Raw genomic sequence first — 18,381 nt, 5'->3', positions numbered from 1 at the left:
GCGCATCCATGTTGTTGGGAGCTCTAGAATTGGTGGGTGAAGGTGAGAAGCAGGTAATGTGGCCTGCTGAATTGCTCTACACACACACCTGAAAAATGTCTTCAGGCAGCAATAGTTACAGAGTGCCCCCAAAGGTCCTACACCCACCCCACTCCCCCACACTAACAGAGTATCCATGCACAAAATCACAGCACATTTGTTTCAGCTCTGATTAAATGAATCACTGGACTGCAAAGGGGATGTTTATTTGTTTAAAGACTTTATTCATTCTCGACAGTACGACTGTCATGAGAGATGAAGATTATGGAAGAATCACATCCTCATTTCCTTTGAATTAGAAGGGTGACATTTAACAAGGAAGCAAGCATTCGAGGGCGCTTGAGCATGTTTGGACTTTATCTCCAGGATTCTTCCATTGCTGAGCTAGAAGAAAATAAGAACCAATAAATGATTTGCTGCAGTAAGCGAGAACAAGTCCCAAGGCTAACCTGCAGAACATTTTAGAAAATAAAAGCTACCTCACTCAATTCATACAGTCCCATTACTAGTTACATAAAGATCTTCCTGTAAGACTGAGTTGATTTGTTCCACTTAAGAACGTTCCACTCATAATGAGGGAAGATAAATTCCAGGAAGACTCAGATGTGAGTTTGGGGGGACCTTGTACCATTCCAAGTCTGAATATCAAGTTGAAAATGTGGGTGCTGGGACAGGGGGTTACTTGAATTCAGATTGTGCACTTGATAATGTAAACAGTTAACTGCATGTAGGAACAATGTGTGTTTGCTACCATGCATTTCACCTGAATGCTCTATATTGCCACTGACAGACTTGGGCTTGTCACTGAATAATGTGAAAAAAATGCCATCGAGGTAACTGCTTTTCAGAATCATGCTTACAACAAGAGTGTTTGTTATGTCCATAGAGACTATTAAAATAGAAAATTTGGCTCCTATGAAATAAAATCACCTGTCTTTTCTTCCACTGACACCCCTCATCCAACAAGTTTGGAAAGCTTTTGAAGTAATCCAAAATCCTGACAATCTTGTTCATAGTGAAGCAAATGTGTGATGGATGCAATAGACCCTACAAACTTTGGTTCCTTTCAGAACTTTGAAATAATAAAATCTTTTAATATCTCAACATCTGCATTTCTCTGTATCTCCAAGGGAAGTGTATTATATGAATCTGGAAGGCATGCTTACTAAATGATTCAGATATACAGCCTTCTGTCATAGTGTAATTATGCATTACACTGAATACATGTACCAGTTGTGTCTACACATGTACAAATGTTCATACGTTTGTGTGAAAGAGCATGCACTTCTTTGTGTAGCTCAGTTATTGTCTATACAGGGGCACAGACTATATACCTGTTGAATGATACAAGTGAATAACTATACTAGGGTTTGCCCCACTTATTTGTGAACACAGATATTGTATGCAGATTGTGTGCTCATATAATGTAACGTGAACATCCATAAAGTCATGTTTGGCTATGGATATGTATCAGGCATGTAGCTAAAACAGCAGAGAACTAAATGATTCTGGAAGGACACAGAACAATCCACTAACTTTCAATGCAATCACAGTCCCCCGTGCATAACTGCCTCCACAGCAGGTACCAGTTAGGTCTTTTCATCAGTACTAAATCACGGAGACACCTTGACCCAAGCCTCTCTTCCACATCTGCTCACCTGAGATGTTTAGCTTTCTCCAAAAGCAGTTCGGGTCCTTTCAATCAGTTTGGGACCCTGGAAGAAAAACACACAATTCCCTCAGACATTGTTAAGGAAAGTATTCCTCATAGTTCTTTCACTGGATGCATAGTTAATCATGCTAGTTTAACAGCCTCTCATAAATTATATGGAGAGTCAATTCTTCACAAGCAAGGAACTGAAAACTCTGTCTCATCACCCACAGTCTCACTTTAATTGTTCAGCAAAAGCAGCAATTACAATTCCATATGTCCAGAGTACCACATTCAAACAAAGAAACATATTTTTTTTTGTTCTCTTGCTCACACCTTAACCTTGAGACCCAGTTCCTGGTTTCCTGGAAACTCATTGTTGGTTGTTTGTCTACTAGATTTGGACAAACTGAACTGTATTGAAGTGATTCAGGAAAAACTGGGCCTTGGTTTAGCCAGGCCCCAAATGGCTGCAATTTGGACTGTCCAAAGCAAACTGGGGCTGTCAGAGGGTGTAGTACCGGGCAGGAAGAAGGAGAAAGTATGAAAAGGAGTGACCTAATAGGCAGTTATGTCTTTGTGGGAAAAGGTAGGAGTGGGTAGATGCCAGTCCTATTCTACCTCTCCTTCTTCCTGCCAGACTCTTCCTTTTTCCTCTCCCTCAAAGCAGCACCCCACAAGGTCAGATCCTTCCACTTACCAGCTGAGCAGTATGGGTTGCTACTCCTTCACAAGTGGCTTCCCTTTCATGCAGGGAGACCACACTTGAAGCAGCAACAAATCTTTTGCTGTACCTTCTCAAGCAACCTCCTTGTGTGCAGGGAAGTCACTCAACAAGGTGCAGTACCCCACAAGATTAAATCCAATTGGAGGGGAAAAGAAGGAGATGCAGCATCTCCTAGCTTCTCTTGCCCCTTCCTTACTATGGGAACAGATCCAGGGTGGGATAAGTGGTTCACAGAGCAGCAGAGGGTGAATTGTAGATTGGGACCACAGGATAGGTCAGAGGTGTCTATGAACAGCCCTGTTGTCTACTGCTATGGTAGTTCTCAATCTTCTCTGTAGCAACCCAGTTCAATAGTAACCTACCATTTTGTAGCCAATGGTTGTTGTTGTTGGTGGTGGTGGTGGTGGTGAGTGAGTGTGTGTCTTGAACACAACAGTATACCATCAAATGCTCCCCATACACAAAAGCATCTGAAGCATCTGAGCTAGAATGTATTCCCCCATTCCCCATTTGAGTATTCTGGACTTGATTCTTTCTCTGCCTTGTATTCAGTGCAGTCCTAAGGACATCTGCTCACAGTAGTCCTCAGGATTATCTTGATTCCGAATTAGTATACTCAGGGCTTTCTCTCACTGAGACTCAGTTCTGGCACCTCTCAGGTGGGCACCATTGCCATTATAAAAGAACAAGGGAGGTGTTCAAGGTGAGTTCTGGCACCTCTTTTTCTGGAAAAATAGCACTGAGTGTCCTCAGCGAAAATTTAAGTCACATTTATTATCTCTCATCTAGTCTCCCATGCCTTCTGCTCATGGTGTTGCTAGTTGCGATCCCACTAGTTGCATCCCATTAATGAAGACATCTGAGGTGTGTCTTCTCAGAGAGCTGCAGAAATGCCTGTTTGCCACACACCACTGACTAGGAGTTCAGGGCCACACATTCATATTCCACCACATGCCCATAGCCTTGTCACACTGCCAGTGAATGAAAAAAAAATGCTATGGATACTTCTCTTCATTTTAAAAAATACCTCTGTTTCAAAACATGTCTTATGGTCAGCAACTTCGCAGCACTGTGTCATCATGCCTTGGAAATCTACAATCACGCCCGCTAGTTGCTCATCAGTGATTGTGGGCTTGTGCTTTATCAAGTCGACAAGCTGCCTGCAATGACAACAAAAGTAAGTTGGAGGATGGAATCATTAGCCTCATGAAAAGTGATGAGAGAGTAAAAGCAGGCCAAGCATGTCATTTCTTCAAATCATCACTTCAAAATTGGGTCATTATAATCACTTTAGGTCACCACTAGGGATATTATGTGGGACGTGGGTGGTGCTGTGGTCTAAACCACAGAGCCTAGGGCTTGCCGACCAGAAGGTTGGTGGTTCGAATCCCTGCAATGGGGTGAGCTCCCGTTGCTTGGTCCCAGCTCCTGCCCACCTTGCAGTTCAAAAGCACATCAAAGTGCAAGTAGATAAATAGGTACTGCTCTGGTGGGAAGGTAAACGGCGTTCCGTACACTGCTCTGGTTTCACCAGAAGCAGCTTAGTCATGCTGGCCACATAACCCAGAAGCTGTCTGCGGACAAACACTGGCTCCCTCGGCCTATAGAGTGAGATGAGCACACAACCCCAGAGTTGTCCGCGACTGGATCTAACGGTCAGGAGCACCTTTACCTTTAGGGATATTATAGGGTTGGAAATGATGTTACAAGGCAGGAGACAATGCTTCCCCTCTGAAATGGAAGGTAAAAGGTCCTAGGGAAGAGAGGGGCAGGAAAGGCAAAACCCCAGGAAATATTGAGGGAGGGGGGCTGGGAAGACAATAGGATAAGTAAAGGAATGGGGGTTCAAATGGGAAAACTTTCTGAGAAGCCAAAGAGGGTGGCAGAGTGTAGGCAGCAAGGTGCATTTGGTCAGAAGTTAAAGTGGTGAAGAAGGCTAAAGTCCATAAACACTAACTGATTTGAAATAACCATTGGGCTGCATGCTTCTGGCTTCTTACTTTTGTTTCTTGCGCTTCAGAACTTCTGGATCAGCTGTGCATAAATCTGGATGGAAGGTGAACAGGTCGGAAGCAAATGGTGTAGGCTCATATTCTGGATCCGGTCCTAAACCACTGAAACATTCCCGACGGAAAGTTAAGGAGTCACCACAGCATTTGCACACTTGTTTGTTGATGTGATGCATTTCGTGCTCCCGACATATCTCTCCAAGCACAAAGGAGACCTGGAAGAGTTTCAGAAAACAGTAACCAAAGGGGTCAAAAGGCTGAACAACACCTCTTTGAAGAAAGACTGCATTTTAGTTTAGAAAAAAAATGCAAGCAAATTGAAGCATATATCATTTGGGGAGGGGCAGTGATAATACTAGCACTGTGGAGGGGGATGTGTGAAGAGTACCTTTGGGCAGTTATTTTCATTTGTATTCTAAAGCTGAGCTAGGCATTCAACCTCTCCAAAAAGTCCATTGTCATGATAGGGATAGAAATTGCCCCTCCCAGTCATTAGCTTAATAATCAGATATGCATTCTCATTGTAATGCAGTGCATGGCGAAAGTGTCTAATTTTGTACTGTACACATGTGAATGCTCTGTGCGTGTATCTTGCAAGTTTGTGAAAGGTGTCGCCTTGGGCCATAGCCACCATTGACATGAAGTCCACACCCAGTATGAAATGTTTGTACTATGCTTTTATATGTTCTGTAAGCCACCCAGAATGGCTGGGGAAACCCAGCCAGATAGGCGGAGTATAAGTAATAAAATTATTACTATTATTATTATGTCACATGCAGATTAGATTTTTGCAACATGCAAAAAGGAAGGGATGTTATGAGGGGTAGAGGGTCTCATGGTTTGGAGCATGATACTCCAGCATTCGTTGCTCTTCTAGATGGCCCATCCCTAGGAAGCAAGTGATGAGGGGCAGGCAATGGGCACATCTCTGCTTCTATGGCCTCTGATCAAACCTGTGCCCTTAGATGCAGTGGACGATGCTATCCTGTTACCAGCAAGAACCTGATGCTATTGTGACTGGCATCATAAATGGAATAAGAGGGATGTCATTTCGTACTTCACCAGAGACGTTGCAATATCTTGGGCTGACCATGGCTGTTCTGTACTTCTCAGCCCGATTCCAACAGCTTGCCATTACATTTAAATCCCCAAACAGTTTGGGCACTTAATGGAATTCTGAGGTGGTGGGTGGGAAGGAAAGGGGCAAGGACAGACACAGAGGCAAATATGGAGAAGAAAACGCTCACATATTTCTCAGCACATGGCAGCTTGTGGGCTTCATCTTCGTGGCAGCATTTGGCAGCAGCTTTCGTGAGTCCCTTGGTGTATTCGTACAGTTGGTCAAATGTCAGCTGGGGTGCTTTCTTGGTGTAGGAAACGAGCAATCTGCAAAGAGATCTTAGTCAGAGGACATTTGGGATGCCATGCTCATCTGAGGTGGGCTTGCAACAGTGCTATTTTTCTAGAAAAGGAGGTGCCGGAACTCACAGTGAATGCCTCCTTCGTTTTCTTAGAATGGCAATGGCGCCCACCTGAGAGGTGCTGGAACTGAGTTCCTGCAAGTCCTGGCTTAACCCCCCCCTTGCAGTAATGAGGAAATTTCATTGCCTTTCTCAGGTTTGAGAAGACAAGCGAGGCTTCTTTTAAAGGACTATGGTGGGACTATGGGGAAAAGGAGTTTCATTTCATGAGCTCTTCCCATCCCCACAAAGCCTTCTGTTTCTACCTAAGCAAACACACAGATAGTTTTTACCCTGATTTTTGTTACACAGCTAGTAGGACATCATATTACTTAGCTGACAGTGAATTACTGAGAGATGCGCAACAGCTAGAATTTTTAATCTTCAACAGATGCGGGGGCAATCATTGAAGTTGTTTTGTCTCAGAAAGGTTTTTTGCATCCTGAGCTCACATGAATTGTTGAGCATCTTGCCCCCTTTCACAAGCTGGAAATCTTATGACAATAAAAAACATACTCATTTTGGAAGAGGTAGTCTCCTGCTGTCGCATGCAGTTCACAGTTTTTCTTCATCACTTCTAGGGTGTCAGAAATGTGTTTTTTGAGCTCTGCTTCCTGAAAGAAAGGAGAATTTCTGATATACGTACATTTTTTAAGAGCAGAACTATAAGAAAAAATGCAGCTTTGAGAGGAAGTTTGAACAGGCTCTGTAACATGCCTTTTATGCAAAAGAAGACAAGAGCTTTATTGAAGGTAAACATAGATGAGGATTGACAAAGGCATTTTTTAAAACATAAAAATGGCTAAACATGAAATTTCACAGCATCATTTCCTACAGTGTAAGAGGCAACACAGAAGAATCCATTTGAGGGAGCTAAAGGATGGCAATAGCCTATTATGAGGTGACAAAGGAAAGTCATATTTATGGCAAAATGTGTCTTTAAGTGCAAATTTTATCTTAACACTCACATTTCCAAACATCCCTTTTGTACATTTTTGGTACAGGACCAACAATTCAGAGAAATGTGAAATCCACAGGGTGATTACATTTAGTTCTACGCATTACTCTGAGTGGAGTGAATTATATCATTTTACTTAAAAACATGCACCTTAGGAAATTTTCTTTCCGTGATCTGAACATAGGCAATGCCTGACACCAAAGGGTTGCTTTGCCATCCTAAAGTTCCCAGGTCCAATTCTTTGCATCCAAGGTAGTCCTAGGAGATATCCCTGCTTTGTAAGAGCTAGTTCTATCTCTCCTACAAAATGTTCACAACCTGTCTTCTGCGTATCAGGAAACAAGCAAATATCCTTTGTATGGAGATGAATCATAACCCACCCCATGGCCAAGGCACTCCACAACATTCTCAAGAGCACAGCACTTCTCCAACAAATCACCGTAGCCTTTGCCAAGTCTCACAAGCAACTCTGGGGATAACTCAGGGTGTCTCCTTGAATATTCATGCACAAACCTGAAACAGAGGAAATATCCCATTAACAGAGTATGAAGATGAGGATGACAATGTTAACACCAACAGAAATAAACGCTGAAAAGGAACACTTTTCAGCCTGAGGGCTACATTCCCTTCTCAGCAACCTTTGGTGGGTGGGAGGGAGAGGAGGCACTGCCAGGGGTGTATAGGGCTAGAGTCAAAAGTAATTGCAGCAATACATTTGAATTGTACATTTGTACAGCATTATTTGAGTTAAAGGACATGTTCTGTCCAGGCAAAAGTCCTCGAAGGAAGATGAGGCTAGTAAGGGGTGTGGCCTGTATAGTTTGTTTGTTTGTTTGTTTGTTTGTTGTTGTTGTTGTTGTTGTTGTTGTTGTTGTTGTTGTTGTTGCTGTTGTTGTTGTTATTCCCAGCCAGATTGCCCTAGCCAATCTGGTGCAGTATTGAAGCTTTGCAAGTCACATTTGGTCCCTGGTCTGAGGTTCCCAGTTTTGGCTTAATGTTCAAATAACTTCAAATACTGTATATCTCAGCAATACTTCCAGCTTTCATGCACATTAGATATGAAACTCCCAATTAATATTCAGGTGTGTGTGAGAGAGAGGGGGAGAGAATGTTTCAGGCACTCCTGATCCAAATCAAGGACAGAGTTTTCTTTACACAACAGAGGAGATTTGGCAGAGTGATCACATTGTGTTGCTTCCAGGAATATTATATGGGGAAAAGACGGATGTCACTGTTGGGCCGCTCTCTGCCCCTCTCCCCTATTGAATTTTGCCACATTAGCCTTGGAAAGATAACTCATAATGATATCAAGAACATCTACAAAAACTACTACTGCTGTCAACAACAACAACAAAAGCAAATGCTATCTGAGCTCTCCTCCCTCCCAGAAAACTACTGTGATCATACAGAAGTCCTAGTCTGTGCGCCACTCTCCCTGTGGAGTAAGCCATTTGAGTGGACAGAGTGGAGGAAGAATTTCTGTACTTGCTTCTGTAACAACTTAGCTTTCCTCTTCCCTGCCCCAGCCTGCTCCTTCTCTACTCTCTCATGCCTTCTCGCTCTTTTCTCCCTGCAACTTTGTTCCAGTCCTTGTTTGGGGAAATTTATTTGCTCAGATCGTTATATCCAACTGACTCTCCCCCCCCCCGTCACACTTCAACACCCTGTTTGCATGTTTCGCTGAAACTCAAAACTCCCTGTAGGATTGAATGAAAGATTGTGTGGGATTTCTATGGCATACTTTGCCTGATGAAGAGCATGGTTGTCAGCATAGTGTTTGCACACTTCTTTGTTATCAATGAATTCTCTGACAGTGGGAGACAGATCTGCAGGCTTGTCATCATTTTCCGAATGGGCTATGCAATCTCCTTGTTCCATCAGGCTTTTTTCACAGCAGTCGTGCACTTTAGAAGATAGAGTGGCTTGATGTGAACAGATGTACTTTGACACGTCAGCCTGTAAGAAAGGATCTGGTCAATATTTATGGCAGTGATCTGGCAGACCCCGAGTAGCTGGGAAAGTTAGTATCTGTTGTTGTATCACTATTATTATGCAATATAACAATTATTATCCTGGATATTAACGCAAGTCACAAAACCATAACTGAAATAAACTTATTTCAACTGAAATAAATTTATCACTTTTACATTGGCCTGACTGGGACCAAGGCGCAATGGGCACAGGAATGAAACTTGTCATTGTTTCTGGTCAGTAAACACAGAGATTCAAATGCAGTTCATTTTCTCACAGCCGATTCTTTCACAGCAGAGTTTATAAAGACAAAGACTACTTTTCTATTCCTACAGGCTTTGGAGCACCGACTGATATATGTTCAGTTTTAACTTTATGAATGTTTAATTGTTGTTTTTAATTATTGATCCCCCCCAACACCACGTGTTCTTTTCTGTTACTATTTTATCTGTAAGCTGCTGCGAGTCCCAGCCAGGGAAAAAGGCACAATAAAAATAAATATGAGGAGGAGGAGGAGGATATGCATAAATGAGCACACATAAGCACAGAAAAGAATAGGTCCTACAAGCCTTATGGCTGCCTGCCTGACCCAGCTCTGTTCTAAATTCAGCAAATGCCAAACAACCAGTGGCGTAGCGTGGGTTGTCAGCACCCGGGGCAAGGCAAGTAATTTGCGCCCCCTAACCCCTAACCTGCCGCCGCTGCCAGCTTCTTCTTGCTGCTGCCTGGTCTGGTCTGGTGTGGTTCTCTCCCGCGCTCAGAGCTGCGCTGTGCGGCCGCTGCACTGTCCCTCCCCCAGATAGTCCCTCGCTCTCTCTCCACACCGCACGCCTGGCACCCCCCTCCACAGTAGGCGGTGACCCGGCGGCTCGGATTGGATTCGCACAGCCAGCACTGCAGTGAGAGAGAGTGAGTGAGCCAGGTAGGGGCAGAGAGCTGAGAGTGCGAGCGTGAGCGCGCCGCCCCCAGATGTTGCGCCCGGTGCGGCTGGCCCCCCCTGCACCCCCCACGCTACGCCACTGCAAACAACTGGCTTTTCTGAGCAAGAATGTATTGCTGAGTTGAAGTCAATTACATTGAAATTGACAAAACTTACCCTATCAAGCAAGCACTCCAGAGTATCGCCCTTGCAGCATTCTGTGTAGGCATGTACAATATCTGCAGAAAGCTTGAGAACTGTAGGGAAATCTGCCTTTGGAAACTTTTGACTGAGCTGAGCAACTTTTCTGAAAAGAAAATAAACAAAATGTTGTGATTGTGCCAAGAGAGATGGATGGCAGCTACAATTTAATTCTAGTATTATCAGTAGGATAAACATATTGTGCCCTTCAATCAAACATGGTGTGTGTATGTGTGTGTGTGTGTGTGTGTTAGAAATCCTACCTATCTGGGCTGTGTGCTTGTGTGTGTTGCTTTCCATGGCTCCACACAAGAAGATAAAAGCTTCAAAATTTTGGGTACAAAATTTAGCATCCTGTGAACCCCCCATATTCTTTCTTCCTTCCTTCCTGCTAGATAAAGTGTCATGTCCCAGGAACTTTTCTGATGTTCACATTGCTCTTTCCTGATGCTATAATACTATGAACACCTCAAAAGGATGCTATCCGAGAAACAAGTGCATTTGGCACATGGTTTGCAGGGATATATTTTAGTCTCATTTTTTACTTTCTCGGGAACGCTTAATCTATGTAGGTAATTCACTCTGCCCCACCTCACCCCCTTACTACCCCCAATGCAGCTAAACTTACAGAGCCCGCAGGGGCAGTTCTCCAAGCTTCCTGTGGACAGAGCATATCTGCTTTTGTCGAGCAAACTCTTTTCTCATATACTTTGTGACTTCTGTTGCCTGTAGCAATGACAACAACAACACTTTAACAACAATAACGATGATGACAACAACAAAAATGGAATTCAGAAGGAAAATGTGCTTGACTCATTCTAAAAAAAATAGGATAGGGTGGAAATCGTGTCCTCCCTTAAAGAGGGCATGTGTTGCGGTGAGACTTGGAAACTGAATCCCTGTGTTGTAGGAGGGTAAGATTGGTAAGCCGCAACACCTGATTGGTAGGTCCCTCATAGCTGGGTTCAATCTGGCCAATGGGCGCAGTCCAAATGGATCGAGGGACCTTTATATACCCATGCACGTGACCCAGACCTTCCTCTTTTGGCGCATGCATTCGGAACACCTGCCCACCTCTCCCTACTTTTAGGGCTTTGTGCTTGACCTTGCTATGCCGTTGTGTGTTGTCTGTTGTTGGGACAGGGGCACGGTAGGAATTTCCCCCACTTGGCTGATTGGCTGTTGCCATTTAGGTTTCACCTGCCACATAGCAAATCATCACAACTTGTAAGGTTGCAGCTAGGCCCTGGTTCAGGATAGGCCATCCCTATGTGAAGGGTATTCTGTTAAAGGAATCCAGAGACTCAAATGGTTTGGTCAACCCTTGAGAGGGGGTTGTGCCCGTGCCTGAGTCCAGGGGGACATTTGGGTGGCGGACATAGTTTGTTCCCGACTTTCTGCCTATCCAGGTTTTCACCCTTGGCTGACCTATGCTGGAATCCTGGGTCAGCTCTACCTGCATGGCAGGGAGCTAGTTGAACCAGAGCCTATGCAACCAGTCACTTTCTGTAATCAATAAAGTTGTGGCCTAAATTCTGCCAAGATCCAAACTAAAATTTGAGTCAAGTGTGAATTTATTTAGGGGGAAATTTCTGGGTCTGAACACGCAAATGTAAAGTATTTTTTTTAAAAAAAAATAGTTCCACAACAACATCCATTGCAAAACTATTGGGCAAGTTAAAACACTTTTAAGTTTCATTGAATTCCATTGGAATCTATCTATCTATCATCTATCCATCATCTATCTATCATCTATCTATCTATCTATCTATCTATCATCTATCTATCATCTATCTATCATCTATTTCTCCTTCCCTTCTAGTGACATTACTGGCAGCCAAATGAGCAACTAACATAGCTGGATAGGAATGGTAATTGACAACTGCTTCTAGCATCAAATTGGTGCATAGTATTCAATGTTGTATAAGCTTGTATTAGTATAACGGCTAGAAGACTTAGTTTTGCCTGCAGTGAGTGTCCAAGCAGCAATTATGGCAAGAAAAGGGCAGGAAAGAGTGGGAGAGAGCATGCGAGAGAGTTTTGACTTGCATTGGGCTGGCCTAGAGGTTGGGGCATTTATATTGTGGGAGGGTGTTCCAGTTAATCAGGGCCAATGCTTTTTTATTGCAAAAGGGATTTTTAATAAGTTTATTTAAAAATAAGTAAATTACAAGTTGCATCATGTTACTTAGTTTTCACAAAAACCAGGAAGTGCCATAGGTTCTAACATTTTGCATTCTGTTACCCCCCCCCCCCCCGTACAGGGGAATGCCAAAGTCTGAGGAAGAATTATGGCAGAGACTGTGCTTTGGGGATAAAACACCTGCTTTATATGCAGAAGGCCTCAGGTTCCAATCCTTGGCATTTAGAAAGAAAATGTTTAGATTGGTGTAGGGAAGGGAAAGAAAAAAACCTACTGTGTGAATCCCAGGAGTAGACAAGATTTGGCTAGATTGACCAGTAGTCTAAGCAGGTAGGAAAAAAATATCCTAAGAACCTAGCAGAGGTAAATTCCTTAACCATCAGCTACATTATTTGGATGATAACGGAATACCTTTTCTGCAAAGCAGGCATCTTTGTCAGCTTCCTTGCAGCAAGTTGTCAGTACCTCCTTATATTTTCCAGCTCCTGCAAAGATGCTGGAGGTCTTTGAAAAAGGGTGTCTTCTGGCAATTGCATAGACATACCTAGGATAAAAAGTTGCCTTTCAATAAAACAAACTGCACTTTCTTGCATGAAAGAATGTGGTAGTCAGCACCTTTATAAATTAAGATGATGATATAAAGCAGAGGGAGGGCAATCATTTATCCAAGACTACTAAGAAGAAGGAAAGACAAATAAATTCAAATTCCCGCAATGGAGCCCCGGGCTGCAACTGTGCACGCAAGTGGGCTACTTAAATCCAAGAGATTTCATTGCAGGAGATTTGTCAGTTTGTAGCATTCCACATCACTTCCTCCAATAACAAACTCAAGCAATCCATTCAGATGCCTATGAAGCCCAAACAGAACCATTGAGAAGCATGGTCATGCCACCAAGATTTGCAGACAACAAAACAAAAAACAAAACAAAACAATGCCAGATATCCCACCACACACCAGCCTGGTAAGGACTGAGCATCCTCAGCTGCCACAGCATATCAAGTGTTAGTTTGAAAAGAAAAAGAGGAAATAGGTGAGAATGGAATGGCAATTCCTAGACGAGAGTGTGTCTGGTCAGCAAGCTAGAACCCTGGCCAGGAGAAGGTGGGGATAAATTACAGACTGGCTGGCTAAGACATTGATGAAGGAGCACAGCTGTTTGGAGGTGAGGTTATCTTTCATTTTTGACAGCTTGCATGAAGTAGCAGTCAGAATTTGCAATTATCGGATAGATGATTTGAAATAGAAACTTGTACGTCTTATCTTCGTTTCATTCCTCTCACAAAGGGCAACCAACTCCTCAAAGTTACAGCACTGAATCAATCTACTTACCTTCCCAAGGTTTGATCTGGGTCTGCTTCAAATGCTTTGCAGCCCTCCTCTGCAGATGGTTTTTGAAAGGGAGGAATGAATCCTTGAGTTCCATTTTTATGGGCCAGAATACAGTCTTTTCTTTCTGGATCAACTTTAGCACAGCAGTCAGCAAATCCATATTTCGCAATAATTTCTTGCTCGTGACAAATTTCATCCAGAAAAACGGTACCCTGGTGGAGGGAAGCAAAGTGTTCTCTTAATTGGTTGCAATTGCAGTCGCCTGTTTGCTTAGTCCACATAAAGAAAACATCTTTTTTGCGGGGGGGGGGCATATAAGCCTCTTAAATGTTAAACTGGCAGTTGTCCATAGAATTAAGTTTCTATATTCTACATGGTTTAAAGGACAGTCACCAGACAGATTTATTGAAAAGTTAAGTTGGTTTATAAACCGCTAGAATGCATGAGCCCTTATTTTCCTGTTTGATCACTGAGATCATCTGGAAGAGTTGCCCTCTAGTTTTCAAAAGCCTGATTAGCTTCAAGTAGAAGTTGGACATATAGGGTCATGGATCCCATGTTGTGGAAAACTATTCCAGCAGAAATTTAGCAGGCATCCTCACTATTAATCGTCAGACATTTCTTGAAGACATTTTTGTGTTGGTAGGTCTATTCTGCTGAAACTTTTTAAAGATGAACTAGTCATCTTTATAATTGTTCCATATTGTTGTTATTGTACTTTGTACATTTTGTATATGGAAACTTTGTTGTACACTGTCCTGATACGTGGTGGGGGTCTATGAATATTTTTGATAACCTATAACTCAAAATGTTCCTGCCAGTGAACAGAGGCAGATATTTTGAGCCAGTAGACAGAACCTGAAAACATAGGCTGTCCCTCCTTGGGGGTTTTTAAGCAGAGGTTAGATGGCCATCTATCATCTCCAGCCTTCCTCCAAAGTCTGCTGCACTGCCCCTACCAAAGCAGCTGACAACATTAAAATGATAGAAACCATAAAATAAAAGCATAAAATGTTAAAAACAATCTGAAAGCAAAATACTGTAACATGTATCTTACCAGATCCCTGAATATCAGATAGTAGACCTGGATATGTTCCAACAAGAAATGTAACCTGCTATTAAAACTAATAAATTCCCCATTTTAGAGTGCTACATCTCTGCATAGATCAGTTCCCAATATATCTGCATTTCTTTACAGTTTTATTTCTATGTTCTCTAAATTCAGCTCCGAAACACTTACCAAAGGCTTTGAACATTCTGGATCTGATTTTTCATCAGCAGCACATTTCTTCTGAAGTTCTACAATATCATTCTTTACTTTTGACACCTCTTCATATGTCGCTTGTTGCAGGGCTTGAGAGGTTATGACTAGGACACTAGAAAATCATACATGATTTATTTGAAAAAATGTTCCCTCTGTGTATAACAATATTCTACATGACTTCTAAGAGCAAGCACATTCTTTTGGGTGGCTAAAACCAAATGGGATAGTAAGAGATCTCTCACAACTGGGTAGACAGACATTAAAATGACATTTATACAATTCAATGCAAGCAAAGATTCCATTACAGTGGTACCTCGGGTTAAGTACTTAATTTGTTCCGGGAGGTCCGTACTTAACCCGAAACTGTTCTTAACCTGAAGCACCACTTTAGCTAATGGGGCCTCCCGCTGCTGCTGCGCCGCCGGAGCACAATTTCTGTTCTCACCCTGAAGCAAAGTTCTTAACCTGAAGCAATATTTCTGGGTTAGCAGAGTCTGTAACCTGAAGCGTATGTAACCTGAAGCGTATGTAACCCGAGGTACCACTGTATATATATTGGGGCAAGAAATCCTAACTTCATAGCCATGTGGCTAGGGTCTCAGTTTGTGTAACAGACCAGGAATGGGAATGCATCTGAGCTCTGGTTTTCAAAATATGCAATGAGAAATATTAGAGGGGAAATAGGGGCCTCATGAGATAGAGAAACTAAACAGTCTTTAGGAAGGAGCTGACCTTATTTATGTAATCAGCTAGTACAAATAGTTATTGATGGAGAATAAGTCAAGCCAGGATTATTGCACTATTTAATAAGTCCTCCCAGATTCATTCTATGAGTTTGAGCAGATTAATTGACTAGTAGTGCATACAGTAGCATTTAAATAAAAATGATTGTGATTGCTTTCAGATAACTTTAAACAGTTATGCCATAGGAAGATATTGTTCTAGGCTTGTTGAGAGGACTTCCTTTGCTGAAGTGGTCATAATGGTGGGAAAGCTGCCATTTCAAATTCCCCCCAACACTGCAGAATACACCGCAGATTTTCTGAAATCTTAAAAAAAGAAGCTTCTCAGACGCAGCCGATTAATGCAGGTTTGCTTATGAAAGACACCAACAATTGTGGGCTCCACAGAGGTGGTAAGATCTTGGCAGTTTCCCAAAGGCGCCTACTGGTGACACCAAGCCTGTCCTTAGGGTCATCAGAGACAATGGGGAGTGACCTTTCTAAGACAGTTCTTACCCTCTGTGGGGTTGGTTTTTGTTATAGTAAGGCCCTATTTGATAAATAATTATAATTCTTGAAAAAATAATTGAAGGGCAACCCGATTTATTTACCAAGTGATTTTAAATCAATTAATCTGATTCGTCAACTCAATATTGGATTATAATGTTTACCAATGTATCTCGCTTCATTTGATAATAGTTTCATACAATTTTGTTATTGGCAGTCCAGAATATTAAGCTAGTGGTAGTTCATAGCCTCTGTATCTGCTCAAGTCATTTGGAAAGAAATTTCCTGAAAAGACTTACATCCCTCGAAACTCATCAGGCGTCACTTCGGTAGCTTGTGCTATGGTGTCCTGATGTCCTGTAAAGAAGACAATAATCAAAATTTCACTCAGTGCTTCTAGTAGTACAAGCCTTTGCACATATGTTCAGACCAAAACACTACTGAGTTGGGTAGGCTTTACTCAGTGGTAAATGGGTATAGAATTCCAGCCATATTAGTTAAAAAGAGAATGTAAGCACCCATCATGCCTCTGGGATGCATGAGCCTTGCCCAATATCAGCACTTCAGCATCAGAAGAAGAAGAAGAAGAAGAGTTTGGATTTGATATCCCGCCTTTCACTCCCCTTCAGGAGTCTCAAAGCGGCTAACAATCTCCTTTCCCTTCCTCCCCCACAACAAACACTCTGTGAGGTGAGTGGGGCTGAGAGACTTCACAGAAGTGTGACTGGCCCAAGGTCACCCAGCAGCTGCATGTGGAGGAGCGGAGACGCGAACCCGGTTACCCAGATTACGTGACTACCGCTCTTAACCACTACACCACACTGGCTCTCTAAGTAGCAGTGGACCCCACCGTGGAGGGAGGAGACATTGGCTGCTGGATCTTCCTTTCTCCGTACCCTCAAGAGTGGGAAGTCTAGCTGATCCTATGGACCTTGGACAGCCTCCCATGGACCACAGGACTGCACTCATTGTGACTTTAATATGTATTAGTAATCCCTGTGTTTATCGTGCACTTGACTTACTTTTCTATCGCTATTAAAAATGAGGTTCAACCCCCACATTAAAAAATCACAAAGGCAACTTTAATCTTACCAACCAAAGCAAACTGGTTTATGGCATTATATGACATAAAATGACATCTTACCTGCATGCCGGTACCTTCTGGGTAGGTGTTTTGATGCGGCCAAGCTTGCCAAGAAAAGAAAAGAAATGAATGTTACCCACTTCATGGTTCCAAATTGTTTAGGGGCTTTGATGATGCGAAAGGTAGAAAGAGCAAAGGGGTAGGGGAGCTTTTATACTTTATCGCATGCATGTTGGGTTAATGAGAACCCACCTCGCGGTCGTATACTTGGTTAGGACACAATAAATATCCCTGCTAATAATTACATTAATAAAATATTTACACATTATATTTGTTAAGGGGGTATCTTGTCACACAAAGTCTGCCAAAGTTATTCCTCCACCCCAGAATCAGCACAAATAGACATTGGCCTTATCGTACTTCAAAGAATTTAAGCAAACTGCCCTCTGGGTTACCCTATAACTCATATACCAACCTTTCCCCTCTCAATATGTTGTCCAAAGGTGAATTGAATTGATACAAAGTGGGCCTGTGGCTCTTTGTCAATTTAAAGAGTGCATGTTCAGAGCTGTGGTCTCTGACGTTAATTTCCAAGGCTGCTGAAAGGTAAACATTTGATCTTTTGCAACAGAGTCTGAAAACTCAGACTGGAGTCTTATCCACCTATCCAGGGATATCTGGAAAACTTTTCCAAATTTGATAATATGTTGTATCAAATTAAGTTTTACATAGAGCAGACCTAGGAAAATATATGAACCTACATTAGTCATGTGCATTAAAATAAAATTTTAAAATAGGGAGCAATCCTATACATGGGAAGCTGGCATAAAGTTATGTTAAGCCAGGGTAAAGCATTTCTGATTCAAACTCTTTTCTGGAACAGGGCTTTGGCTGACTGAGCTGGCCTAAGCGTGGCAGAGCCTTCAAATACTGTTTAGGTTGTTGTTGTTTAGTCGTTTAGTCATGTCCAACTCTTCGTGACCCCATGGACCAGAGCATGCCAGCCACTTCTGTCTTCCACTGCCTCCCGCAGTTTAGTCAAACTCATGCTGGTAGCTTCGAGAACACTATCCAACCATCTCGCCCTCTGTCGTCCCCTTCTCTTTGTGCCCTCCATCTTTCCCAACATCAGGGTCTTTTCCAGGGAGTCTTCTCTTCTCATGATGTGGCCAAAGTATTGGAGCCTCAGCTTCACGATCTGTCCTTCTAGTGAGCACTCAGGGCTGATTTCCTTCAGAATGGAGAGGCTTGATCTTCTTGCAGTCCATCGGACTCTCAAGAGTCTCCTCCAGCACCATAATTCAAAAGCATCAATTCTTCGGTGATCAGCCTCCTTTATGGTCCAGCTCTCACTTCCATACATCACTACTGGGAAAACCACAGCTTTAACTATACG

General features: G+C 42.7%; 1 protein-coding gene across 2 annotated transcripts; it reads right to left on the bottom strand.

Moving 5' to 3' along the window:
• Positions 1–242: 242 nt before the first annotated feature.
• On the bottom strand, positions 243–17,201 carry LOC309517209 (albumin-like). Of its 2 annotated transcripts, none has more exons than XM_082196336.1 (15): positions 17,046–17,201; positions 16,201–16,258; positions 14,649–14,784; positions 13,409–13,620; positions 12,490–12,622; positions 10,564–10,661; positions 9,912–10,041; positions 8,586–8,800; positions 7,225–7,357; positions 6,403–6,500; positions 5,674–5,812; positions 4,418–4,641; positions 3,445–3,577; positions 1,698–1,754; positions 243–418 (listed from the first exon to the last, which is right to left on the bottom strand). In XM_082196336.1, exons 1-14 carry the CDS (start codon positions 17,128–17,130, stop codon positions 1,707–1,709), a joined length of 1,842 nt encoding a protein of 613 aa, XP_082052462.1. In that variant the 5' UTR covers positions 17,131–17,201; the 3' UTR covers positions 243–418; positions 1,698–1,706. The 2 variants fall into 2 exon arrangements, with proteins under 2 accessions (XP_082052462.1, XP_082052461.1); XM_082196335.1 differs by having other exon boundaries at positions 243–423; positions 17,046–17,200.
• Positions 17,202–18,381: the final 1,180 nt, after the last annotated feature.

Source organism: Podarcis vaucheri, assembly GCF_965113315.1.
Source record: "Podarcis vaucheri genome assembly, chromosome: 13".
NCBI lineage: Eukaryota > Metazoa > Chordata > Lepidosauria > Squamata > Lacertidae > Podarcis > Podarcis vaucheri.
This window is presented reverse-complemented; position numbering and strand designations above follow the sequence as displayed.

Bases quoted from the DNA above. Each gene is read 5' to 3' on its own strand.
- LOC309517209 (XM_082196336.1), bottom strand. From the start codon at position 17,130: ATGAAGTGGGTAACATTCATTTCTTTTCTTTTCTTGGCAAGCTTGGCC. The intron at 16,259-17,045 runs GTAAGATGTCAT...TCTTCTTTACAG, and splicing joins CAGAAGGTACCGGCATGCAG to GACATCAGGACACCATAGCA. The intron at 14,785-16,200 runs GTAAGTCTTTTC...ATGATTTTCTAG, and splicing joins CCTGATGAGTTTCGAGGGAT to TGTCCTAGTCATAACCTCTC.